Source organism: Dermacentor silvarum, chromosome 8, assembly GCF_013339745.2.
Source record: "Dermacentor silvarum isolate Dsil-2018 chromosome 8, BIME_Dsil_1.4, whole genome shotgun sequence".
NCBI classification, from domain to species: domain Eukaryota; kingdom Metazoa; phylum Arthropoda; class Arachnida; order Ixodida; family Ixodidae; genus Dermacentor; species Dermacentor silvarum.
Genome location: NC_051161.1, coordinates 18974208 through 18987564, shown reverse-complemented (window position 1 = coordinate 18987564; position 13357 = coordinate 18974208). Strand labels below are relative to the sequence as shown.

The 13357-nt window shown below is 44.0% G+C and overlaps 1 protein-coding gene across 1 annotated transcript in view; it reads left to right on the top strand.

The window, feature by feature from the left end:
- The window catches only part of LOC119460742 (lens fiber major intrinsic protein-like), a 58450-nt gene that overhangs the window by 15794 nt on the left and 29299 nt on the right, over nt 1-13357 (top strand). The window contains exon 3 of the mRNA XM_037721815.2: nt 12118-12331. Coding sequence (XP_037577743.1) covers nt 12118-12331 — 214 coding nt within the window. The remainder of the gene's footprint in view (nt 1-12117; nt 12332-13357) is intronic.

Here is a 13357-nt window from a genome sequence, read left to right as displayed (position 1 = left end):
TATGTTCGAACGGCGGACGCAGCCTTTTTCTAAAGCCTGGTATTCAGTGAGCGTGTCCGCCTCCATAGATGACGTCGCAGTCACAGAGCATAGGCTATTGATATCTAGGAACTACGGCTCAAAGCCGACCAGAGGCTTTTTGGAGTAGCGAGAAAGTTAGGGAACATAGAAACTTATCTGGCGCGACAAACATTGACGGACCCGTTTAGCGAAACACTACAATGGTTCCATGTTACCTAACCGGCCGAGAAATTCACATTCGCATGAGGACCAAAAACACAGACAGAGCACTTTCTTGGAACTCATGTATGTGTGTATGTATGTATGTATGTATGTATGTATGTATGTATGTATGTATGTATGTATGTATGTATGTATGTATGTATGTATGTATGTATGTATGTATGTATGTATGTATGTATGTATGTGTGTATATATGTGTGTGTATATGTGTTTGCATATGTGTGTGCATATGTGTGTGCATATGTGTGTGCATATGTATATGTGAGTATGTGTGTGCGTGTGTGCGTGTGCGTGTGTGTGAAAAAGAACAAAGGAAACTGAGGGGCCCGATTGTTATTACTCATATCACAAGCAGCCAAGAAACAATGTCACCAAGGACAGCATAGAGGAAATTATCTGCAGTTCTTAATTGAATGAAATAAACGATGAATAAATGGAAATAAAAATGGATTAAAATAAACTGGCCGCAGGTGGGATACGAACCAACGTCTTCGAATTACGCGTGCGATGCTCTTACCCACTGAGCTATTGAATTAAGAACTACAGATAATTTTCCATGTGCTGTCCTTGTTTGCTGGCTTCTTGTGATTTGACTGTGCGTGCGGTTTGCCATCGTGTGAATGTGAATGTCTGTGCTGGTTAGCTAATATTTATTGCAATTCCAACTCTTCCAGTTCAACACATTAATAAACTAAAATAAAACATTAATGGCGCTTTCCAGTAGGTAAATACGAGCCTCCCAAAATACACTAAATATATTCTCGTTCTCACTCGCACCAGCTTCACCGCAGAACCAAGTATATGGCGTCAGTGTATGTGAGAGGCCTTTTGGAGGAGTTCTGAGCGCTCCTGTGCGGCCAATGGAACGCTCACCAATCACTCTGCCGTTTGTGGATTACTCTTTCAAAGCTCTACCCGCATATCTTCGGCGAAAAAAAAAGTTCAACTGTTAGTAGAGAAACTGAAGGTCGAAATTTCATTTGCGGATTTTGCTCCATAACGATGGCATCCATGACGTCATGATGTCGTCACGTATCTTACAGTGTATTTTCAGCTGTTTGAGTACCTTTTGTGCAGGAAAAGTTCACAACATTTGCCCGGTATCAGCCTTCGACAGCTTTTGAACGAGAAGCAATTCTTTCTTTCTTGATAAACAATCGCGACTAGTCACTGCAGTTTTTGCCAAAACCTGTGACGTCCTTAAGTGCAAGAACTTCAAGGCGGTATCGGTTTAATTTTTTTCTTAATTTCTGGCATACGAAGCTTTATTACTAGGCCAACCTATTTGCAATTAGAAAAAGCCTATAGTGCCTACGAATAGAGCTTATAGTTTACCATTTCTCATTTTGCCGCTCACAATGACCACAGCCGCTGTTGTGCCGATCAACACCAAAAACACGGACACAATATTTCTTCTCTCCTGTTATAAATATTGCTGATGTCAAGTACCGGAGGAAAACACGACAGTCAAAGAACCCTATGAAGCTTGTGGGCAAACCTATACTAAGTAACTCGGAGAATACATGGAATTGAGCAAGTTTTTGGGCGACGGCGATCGTGTTAATGGCATGCTTGGTTCAAAAGTAAAAGTCGGTTTTAAATGACGCTTTGCAGAAAAATTGACAGGATGAACAGGTTTATCAATGAGGACGCTTGTGACTGTTTCCTAGAAAACCATCAGGACAAATGTTTACCAGCCTTCTGCGTGTGTTTCTACTGGCTGTCTTGATTCTGCATTGAACGCATTATTGCAGTAGAAATTATATGGACACTCCAAGGGAATTATCGCCGTCGGCATTGTCGTGGTGCTCCGCTTATATTTAGTCATATATGTATGCTATATGCTTATTCATTTTTTTTCTACTGCGTTTCCAGCTTCTGTGTTTCCAGTTTAGTGTTAATTGTTTAGTGTTCTCTTTCCATACTAACAGTGTTTTTTTGCCTTTTTATGTAATTTTGTAGGTTTCATGCGTATTATTGTTTAAATAACCACTCAAAACAATTTGCGCCGAATGTTGTTTTCCTGCCGTTGCTGCCACATCAGGGGGCACAGCTACCCCGTCAAGCTGCTCAATGCACCAGCATTTATGTGGCTGCTCCTTTCCTTTGTATAAAAGGGAAAATAAACGCTGATTTATTGATTGATATTCAATCAGGCTGAAGAAGTCTGCAGTGCTTAATTGGCTGCAGTCATCTACCAAAATAGGTCATTTAGGAATTATACTTAGTAGCATTTAAAAAAAATTCTTTGAATGTCTATGCCCAATAACAACTTATGGCAGCTTTTTTCTTCTTTTTTTTGTGCACGATGTCACTCAGCTTTTATTTTTCTACTGCTCAGAGATTCTCTAGCACAACCTCAAGTTCAGTAAGAAGTTATAGCCCTTGAAGACGCACTATTTTTCACCATGCAGTACAGCCATTCTTATATACTTTCAAGAACCCAACACTACCTCGCTCGTAGGCGTGCTGAAAAGCTCCGCAATTTCAGCGCCTCATATTTTCTGGCGAAATACCTATATTTTCTGCACTATCCCAGCACGCCTTGCACGTTACCAGACGTTACGCCTGGGTGAAATTCCCGCAGCGCTATAGCGTAACTCATCAACGTTCCGTTTTTTATTTTTTTATTTTTTTTTTTTCAAGAAAGAAAACAAGCTAAGGAGCAGCTCGCAGCTCCACTACGGCAACATACAGGTGCGGTATCGCGAATCCCGGATATTTCTGCGAGCCTATAATATCGGTTCCAGCCCTTAATCGAAGCCAAATTCGGCTTGGTCTCGCGAAGAATGTTCATCTCTTTCCAGCCTCTATATAGTCGCGTGCAGCCTCAGAGATGCCGGGACGTGTGTGTCGGTGGTGAAAAGCGGCCTCTAATTACGGAAATTCCAGCCCCATTCCTTTCCCGCCGCGTTGGGCATTCTTTGTTAATTTTCCGGCAAGGAGAACGCGATAGAGAGAGAGAGATTAAACTGCCGAACGACCGTCCACAAGCTGCCGAACGTCGACCGGCGCTTCATTTAATTTAATTACGGCGTTCCAGGCACCGGGGCAGTTACCGCTTCTTGCTCGATAGGTTTTAACCGACTTCAAAACAATGCCGCTCTAAAGGAACGCGAGGCTTTCAGGAAAGTTTCCGTTTCAGCGGGGAGGGCGCGAGCTCAGGCTTCTGTTGGGCTGGCGCGCCTGATTCGCGAGGACTCGCTATGCAGTATCGACTTGCAGGCTGAAGCGAGTTAACGCAAAAGGTATACGCACTCTTCAGCGAGGGAAAGTTTCAAACGCTCGTGCTGAGCGGTCCCAGTCAAGTATTCGTTTGTTTTTTTCGATCGGCGATCGATGTCGGAAATATATAGTGCACCCACTTGCAGTAATGTGAATAAACGTGCAGCACCGGTGCTTCGGCGTTATTCCCGGCACGTCGCATCACTCAGACGGGGTGAAATTACAAGCTCGCTCAGTGGCGACCACACGAATTAAGTGGAAATTGATCGTTCACGTTTTCGTCCTTTTCAACACGGCATGCTGTTTTTTTTTTTTTCCTCCGCAGACCCGCGTTAATTTGTTGATGTTTATGTCATTCATTTTAAATATTGCCCTTAATTTGCTTCTCGCGCTTTTCACGCTTTTCTTGTTGCCGTCAGCGTCGTTGGTGTTGCTGTTGATGCTGAACATGATAATGACCGTGGTTCTGGTGAAGAGGATGATGATTGTGATGAAGGAGAAAAAGGAAAATAAAGATTGATTGATTGATTGATTGATTGATTGATTGATTGATTGATTGATTGATTGATTGATTGATTGATTGATTGATTGATTGATTGCCCCCCTCCTGCCTGGTGAGTAGCTGTCCTGAGTAATGGACCGCGATTTCGGTGAAAGCGTCCGAGTGATACTCTACTTGCGCGCTTGTGGGTACTTTCTGCTTACTTTCCTAGTTTTTCTTCTTGCCTGAGTTGGGTAATTGAGATATTGAGATGTCTTGTCCTAAAGAGGGCCACCTTCCCACTTTTCTTCCATAAATATAAAGATGATCATCGTCATCAGTCTTATGATAAAGAAAAATGATCACTATAATAAATCTTTGTTTTTATATGGCAAGGAACAGCAACATATGAGCGCATCGTCAGAGGCGGGAAGTTAGATTTCGTTTTCCATCGATGTACGCTCTTAGAGAAAAGCTCGGAGTATTTGATAGGCAAAACTTTAGTAGCTGCTTTTAGCAAATTTAGTAGCTTGATGGTAACCATTATTGTAAGGTCGCATTAGCTACAGTTACTGACTACGTTAACACTAGCTGCAGTTACTAACCAGACAATGTACAAACCGTCACAAATGAAGCTCCGCCTACCACCTCTAAAAAAGTAGTAATCGCTACTAACACAGTCGCAATCAAGCCCACGTGGTGTCAGTTCAGTCCAGATGGGCATAGCCAGTGTAGGCACCGCTTCCCTGGCTATAATTATATCGCCTCCTTTCTGAAAGCGTTTCTACAAGAAAAATAAAATCTAAAAAAGAGTTTATTAAAAAAAACTAAAACCATATTTTTTCGTTCTGTTCATTATACGCAAAACTTATTGCACCATTACAAACAACAACAACAAAAAAAGTTCACCTTCAGGAAGAGCGTACCATACGCGCTTTAACATAAAAGCAAGATAGTCTGCTATTCTAATTATCATAGTCTAAGTTCGAAGCTTCGTTCCTACGAGTACTGCAACTCGGCAGCGCCGCCTTGAAAGCAATTGAAAATTACGTGACTACGAATGCTACAACGGCATTGTCGGAGCACGAAACTTCAGAGTGAACGTCTAGTTCTAAATTGGAAACTGGAATGACTTATTAAATCAGCTGGCAAGTGCAGAAGTCCGAGACGCGTAGTAAAGTTATCGAAACATTGCCAGAAAAAAAAAAGAAAGAAAAAAGCTATATTTGCTATATTTTAGCAGTCCACAATTAAAGCCTTAATCACATGCCTACTTGTTCGCAAAAGTAGCAAAATCCAACCACGTGATAGAATAACTTGAAACACCGTCTGCTTCATCTACTCAGCCCACATTATTATATTTAACCCATCGTGATGTGCCATAGGGAGTTCACTGGAGGGCTGACGTACTACTGTACGTTGCATTGAACAAGGACTTTCTCGTAACGTTGATTAAGGATTCTGCAGTACCAAATTAGGGTCTTTCACTTTGATTAAACGAACAGGAGGTGTAAATATAAGCGCACCAGGGTAAATGAAATGAACGTGTACGTAACAACTATATAATCACGACAAGAAAAATGGTTAACTACGAACAAAAGCTACGTGCCGACTCGCTCCGGCTAATTTATGCACAACGTTGGCTTCCAGCATAATTTAGGCTTTCTTTTCATACTAAAGCGGACTTCGTGTGATGAAGCGTCGCTTTGTTCGCGCTAAAAGCATAATTCTATTACCTCTAAGTGTATAGGACAACGCTGACTAAAGATTAGCTTCAGGCTAAAACTACACCGAATAAGCACGCACACCACTACTTTCATAGCTCATCCATTATTCACATTTCTCTCTCATATATAGCTGGACAGCAATGTCCTGCGCTTATTTATTTTTTTTCTTTCTGATTCATTCAAGGTGCACCATTGGCCTTTACTTTCGCTCGAGCCTAATAATCACCAGCGACGTTACCCTACAGATATGCAGGCGCTTGTCTCTCATAGAATACGCGATTATGAACCACAAAAACGCACGCACTTCAAAAACCTATCGATCATAAGTTCTGCAATACTGGAGCGAGAAAAGTTGGTATGCTGTCGGTATTAATAAAGAGTATTAAATAAAATAAAAACGCATATATGTTTCTATACCAGCGGACAGTTTTCTATGGCAATTAAAGGAAAGCTACAGGAGCGGAACTTCTGCACGCGTTTTACTGGGCCAAGTAGTCTGGCAGTGTTTGAAAGGCCTTTCAGTTTTCATCATCATCATCTTCATCATCATCGTTTATATTTGCTGTTAAGGACCCCTGTCGACGTATTACAGAAGGCGCAAGGGGGGGTTGCAGAAGATAAGAATAGGAACAAAGACATGGTTACAGTTTCCTACAGTACTCAGCCTGTGGGTTCGCTTGAGAATCGAACCAAAAAATAAAAACTAAGAGGCACACCGAATACAATGCAACGGCAAATCAGCAGAAGAGTCACAATGTGAATCGGCAATTGCAAGAAAAGCACATACTGACTCAGCGTAGCTTACACTGGCTACGTACGGTTTCGTATTTGTCCAGACGAAGAAGGGAAAAGCAAAAAAATAAGTCAAATTCAACGATCAGTAGTGTACTTCGTCTTATTCTGCTGTAATAAATAAGGTGTTTATGCTATCTCTTCTCATGCTTAAACTAACTCGAACGGAACTGGAACCAAGCAGGGTTATTTTCAGGAGCGATGATGCTTGTGCGTGCTTTGCCTCCATAGCTTTCCTTTGATTGCCACAGACAGTTGTCCGCCAGTATAGCAATATTTTTTTAACTTCATGTCAGAACACAAATAGCATTGTTAGTCTACTCCAAAATGCCATACGCCCTGCCCTGATTTTTTTTTTTTTCATTTACTGAAATATGTGTCTAAAGGAAACCCTTCGTTACGCAGGAAGTGTGTTCTCAATCCTTCACAGAGGTAAAAGTATTAATTTGTGTTTGAGAGCTTTAACGTACTCGACCCGTCTTTGCAATGAAGTTAAATTATCAGGGTCGTCCCTTATTAGGAACAGGGGGCCCAGTGAACCCGTGTATATTTCGGGCAGATTGTCACGTGTCCGAATGGCTGCGTGGCGTAGGCCGCATGAATATGCGGCCTACGCCACGCCTACAAAATATGCGGATCCCACTCACTGTGGCAATCGATGTAAGCGAAGCTTTCTATGTTGTTTGCTTTGATTGACGATAGTTTTTGTTCTGCTTGTCGCTTCTGGTCGTGGTGCTCACCACGCTCGTCATCTCCCATGGCTGCCACGCGTCGCGTTGCCCTGCCTCACGTCTTCGAGCCAGCCTACATTCGTGGTCTGCACCACGTTTTCCTGCGCAGCGAAGACGCTCCTGTACCACGCGACGCTTCTTTCGGGGCTGGGTGTCCTCGACAGAGTGCACGCTTTGAAGCTTTTTTGCTGGCGCTTGTTTACGTGCTGTTTCTGCATACGTGGCCAGCACGCTGTTGAGAACGCCAGCTCCAAGCGCTCTCTTCAGGCTATGGACGACTGTGATGTTTACACTATCACAGCCCAGCACGCGACCTCCAAAGCCCAGCACCTGCATTTTTTTCGCATAGGAAAGCAAGCACAGCACGTGCCATACGCACAAACTGTGAAACGCTACCGCGGCGGCGCCGGCCGGGATGGTGTACAAGGTATAGACACCATGGGATGGTGTCTACTTTGGCATTATCATCATCAGGCCATATTTATGTCCACTGCAGGACGAAGGCCTCTCTCTGCGATCTCCAATTACCCCTGTCTTGGGCTAGCTGATTCCAACTTGCGCCTGCAAATTTCCTGACTTCATCATCCCACCTAGTTTTCTGCCGTCCTCGACTGCGCTTCCCTTCTCTGGTATCCATTCTATAACTCTAATGGTCCACCGGTTATCCATCCTACGCATTACACGGCCTTCCCAGCTCCATTTTTTCCCCTTTTAATGTCAACTAGAATATCGGCTATCCCCGTTTGCTCTCTGATCCACACCGCTATCTTCCTATCTCTTAACATTAGGCCTAATATTTTCGTTCCACCGCTCTTTGTGCGGTCCTTAACTTGTTCTCGAGCTTCCTTGTCAACCTCCAAGTTTCTGCCCCATATGTGAAACATATGGCCATATGTTTGACAAGCGGCCACCGGTGAAACATAAACATGTATACGTGTCAATATTGTTATAATGTCACAAGCACAGGCGAAGACAATATGATGATATATGATATATGATGATAGGATATATATTAACTGATGATATACTGCCCCCCAATGCTACATTTTTGCACGAAACGTACGGAACATTCCTACTATACGTGAATGGAGCGCAAAACGCAGTTATTGTTCCGGTACATTCAATTGTGCTTTTTGTTGGTGTTTGGCTTGCGTTCAGCCTATTCTGTTGGCACTGATGTTGTGGAACTAAACTTTCTTCTTTTCTTGCACTGGTTATAAAAATGTGTTTATTCCTCTGACAGTGAAGTTAAAGCAGCTAGTTATTATTAAGGCGAAAGCCTTATATGTCTCATGGTGAGGCCTCCGTCTCAAGGTCGTTTCAAAACCGCGTCGTCGACACGAAATGGTCCTCTTAAGATAAGAGGCGATAATGACCAAGAAACTGCGATTAAGGGTGGAACAGTGATTAAACAAGTGTATCTTTGTTTCATGTATAAGTGTAAAAAAATGTACACAATGTAACACTGTGATGAAATAAACTGCAAACTTCAAACTGAAGTGATAATGGGTATTCAGAGAGGTGAATGAGGGGAATGAGGAGTGAATTGATGGCGAACTAAAGGTGGTTAGTTGGGTGATAGGAGTCAAACGAAAGGTAATGATGAGATAGAGTGAGCTACGATAATGAAGAGTAAATGAGAGTGAATCAAATGGTGATAGGTTGAATCAAGAGTGATGAAAATTGGAAATTTGGAGTAATAGAGCAAAGCAAGTGTGATGGAAGTAAAACCGAGATGATATAGTGAATGAAGGTGAATCAAGCAGTGATAGGGTGAATCAAGAGTGAATCAAGTGTTAATTAAGAGTGAATCAAGGAGTTATGGTGTGGAGGAGTGACTTGCAAAAATTATATGTGAGATTTGAGGGTCCAAGTGAGAGTGACTCAGCAAGAAAGTGCTAAGTCAGGGTTTGACTTTGTTGAATCATAAGAAGGGTGACCTGCAAAAAAAAAACATGATGACTTGCAAAAATGTCTATATTGTTTCCGAGTGATGATGACTCAGCAAAAAAAAAAAAAGTGGTCCTCGTGTCATTGTGTTAGAGCCGCTCGGGCTTTTGCCTTGAAGTCGTCTTCGTAGCATAAGGAACCCGTAGTAATTTTTTGTGACTCTACTTCACCGCTTGAACACATACATAAGTACCTTTTACTTCTTCTTTCGATTGTCTGTCAAATACAAGATAGCTACTAAGTTTAGTTAAACAAGGTACGGCACTATGAGTGACAGCGCAGAGGCAGGATCGCCGTGGGGCTTCACACACGTCTTTTTTTTTTTTCATTTTCGCGGTAACATCAAGAACATAGAATTCTATCACAAGTGTGATTTGCATGATTACATGTATGAGAATGGTGCAAATAATTTTAAATTATTTTAGGAGCCAACCACATTGCGTTGTGTTCTTCATTTGTGAAGATAATGGCTGCTACCTCTGGTACCGCTGCTAACACCGCGCTAAATAGCGCATTATATTAGCCGCCAGCAACTCGCCTTCACGACGTGCTGTCTTGCGGCTGCAATGTCACACATGACCCTCTTGCAATGCTTTATTTCCGCTTGCCTTTTGCAGCAGATACTAAAAGTACCAAAGCGCGAAAATTGACTTGCGAGGCAAAATTATTTCTGCGTAGTGGCATACCCACATAATAAAACGACACCTCAGAAACAACTAAGAATGGTTGCATAACCGCTAACCACAGTCACAATCACAGTCGTGCAATTATACGCCTCAGATTAATTGTATCCTGCGACATTATACGAGCACTTGACATATTCTTTCCTACTGCTGAGTGATCTCAGGCCACCTCGTTGATACTTCGTGGTATCACAAATATTGGGGAACGATCAACACATCGCCACAAGGAATCGCTAAAGCGCTGCGTTCAGATTCTGCAGAGACCACTTCATTTGTTTGAAACGACGCCGAATGCTCTTTGTTAAGTAGTTGAATCCCAATGCAACCATAAAATTTTAATGATTGTGATGAACGGAGGGCGCAACGATCGCACATCGCGCACTCGACACGTGCGCTCACTGATATTATTGCAGCGCAAAGACTACAGCGCAAAGCCAAATTAGCCTCTACATTGTCAAAAATAATGCATTCCGCCATTCAGGTCTGCTCTACAGCCCCGGAACAGACTTTAAAGGATATGTGCGCCTTGCGCGTACGTGTAAACAAGTAGCGGCTAGCAGACGACGCGACGCACCATCCTCACTATCGCGGTTCAACCAGTGTCCGCCAGGCGGCGACTCCGCTCGATCTTGCGGCCAATAGCGCAGAATGCATTGAACTGTTAATGGATTTTGCTCGTAATCATTTGTTAGCAATTTTACGGACGCTCGAGGTGCATTCGTGCCATGGGTGCTGTCGTGCTGTCAGGGTATCCACGCACATGTGCGCGGGCACAAACACTATAGCATTCCATCTGAGCAGCTGGGATGATGCCACACCGTTGGTATGTACACTTGGAGCTACAAACGAAGCCGCTTTTTCTTTTTCTTCGGTCTCATCTCGCGCACGGTTGAGGTGCAACGCCTGCAACGCAAAAAACGATTCTCCCCGTCACGCCAGCGTTGTGAGATGCCTAATACCTTCCGGGCGCTGCTTCTGTTGCCAGCACGAATTGAATCGCGTGCGTTGTACCGCCCACATGTCGCGCCCGTGCATTTTATATGGACACTCCAAGCACATTTTGCCGTCGCCGCGTCGCCGTCGTAGTGATGTTCCGTATAAAGTCCAACGGCGATAAAATCGCCGCCGCGCGAAGTGCGTTGTGTGTGCGAGTGAAAGCGTGCGAGGGTAAGCCGGCAACCGCAGCTTAATCTCGCGCACGCGAGAGAGGAAGGCGGCCGGAAGCGCACGGTCTTCGTTCACGCGCGAGGAACGGGGAGGAGGCGACAGAGACGGGAGGGAGGGGGGGTGGAGTGCGTTCTGCTTACGAGGCTGCTGCTCACGGAGCTATCTTGAAAGCGATCTTCGGCGCGGCCGAAGTGTGCGCCCGCGGGAGCCTCATCTTCAAAGCGATCTGCGATGGGCCAAAGTGCATTTGCAGAGTGCCGGCAACTTCGTGTGCGCAGCGCTTTCGACATTTGGTTCGCGTTGAAGCGAGAGCCAGCGCGAAGGTCAATTTGCAGGCTGGCGCTGGCGCGCTTTATCACTCCAGCGTTTTGAATAGCTCCCGCGGTCATCGAGCGAGAAGTGTTCATGTTTATCTGTGCGCGCGTGACACCATGCTTGTTTATTTAGTTAGTAAGCGAATATTTACAACTTGATACGGCCGATAAAACTACTATCCTTATTTCGTATAGTTGTCTACTAATTTGCTATCGCAATCGATGCTTCGCCTTTCAGGCGAAACTGCGACTTTTTTCGAACACTGTTTAAGAAGCTTCAGTACAACGCTATGCATTGCTATCGCTTTCAATGCCTGCGCCTTCCATGCAAAAAAAAAATACCCGATACGTGTTTTTTTGTTGTTGTTTTTTTTTCTCCTTCAAGGCGCTAAAGAAGCCGCTTATTGCGAGAGAGTGGCATTTGAAATGGGTAAGGCCTGGAGATTAGCCAGAATAGAAACTTCTGGTTTACTACTCTACCCAGAGGAAAGGGCAAGAGTGGAACAAAAGACAGAAGTAATAGCGGAGAAAGAAATCTGCACAGTGCATAGGGACATGGCGTAGAGGCGTATGTGAAGCTTCTTTCAAACAGTCGTTCGGTCGTTTGTTCTGTTATAACGCTATTCTCTCCACTGAAGCATAAGATTCTGAAGCCATTACACTTATAGTGAGACGTTCACTACAGTAGATCATTGGCTCATTCCTCAAATGCTTTACTGTGAGATGGTTGCATAGTGTTTTCGTGGCGTTTTCCTCGGAAGATTTGGGTTTATATTCCCGCGCCCGCCCCCTCTTCCGCCGCAGCGTCACACTTCCGGGACACCGGAGTTCTCTGGGAAGCAGTCGTCCCCACGAGGCACTGGGAGCCTGGCAGGCGTTCGGCGTCGAGTTCGTGCTCAGCTTCCTCCTCGCGTCCACGGTGTTCGCGACAAGGGACCCCCACCGATGCCACCTGTCCACGGGAGGCGCGGACGCCCTGGTCGTCGGGTTCGCCTACCTCACCTGCACCCTGGCCGGGGTACGTCTTTCACTCGCTGCTCGAGTGCCTGTTAGCACAGTCCGGCACAAAAGTTTACGGGACACGGGTTCAACGACAAAGTTAATTTCTGTTATGTTAAAGAAACACCACGGGGAAACACCTAATAAGTTTAGACGAATTAATTAATTCATAATTCATTATATTTATTAATTTGGCGGTAAAAAGAGGTTCTTCACTACAAAAGAAGTGAAAGCTAAACTTTTTTTTTTTCAATGTTGGGCCGAAATTCCAACGCCGGCACGTCAGTTTTACATCACGGATTTCAAAGTATTTTTTTTTTCGTATTTAGCTTTTGTGGCGCAGTAAATGGTCTGGAATCTTTCCAAGTTCAGTCGTGCGCAAAAACTTCGCGAGAATTCACCTTTTTGGCTCATTCCGAGTCCCGTAAACTTTTCTGACCGACTGTACGTTGACACCATATGTGAAAGCGCTGTTATCGTCCTTCAGATTATGCTCTCTTTTTAGTACATCACTTCTCTTTTCTCTTTCTTTTTTTTTTCTACAAGTTGCCATTACTTAATATGCAAATTACTGAATGTGCTGTGCTGCACAGTGTGCTACTTCTAAACTTTCCGTGAGCTATGCGTAAGTGCGTTCTAGCCTTTGTTTCAATTTATGTTATTATGCTCTCGAGTTTATTTGCTTGAGTTAGCCTATCTCTGATATTCATTGTTTGGCTAAGCTACAACTTGAAGTTAGCATTACCTCTGATTCCAACATCTCCTACAAACACATTCAATGCGATATGAATCTCTGTCGCGTTCAGATTCCCACCTACTACGTTAGACGTCCCTTGTTATCGATAACTCGGCTGCTGTAGTCAGCGCCACCGCCTTATTTCTTCGATATTAACGTATATACCATACCCGAGTCTGCTACTTCCTGATGGCTTAAGCTCTAATCGTCCGCTGCATTGCTGTTGGTGCACTCAGAACATAGTATGTACGAATTGATGTCTTTGTATTAACGTGTATCGTGGTATGGTATGGTATGCCTTATAACGTG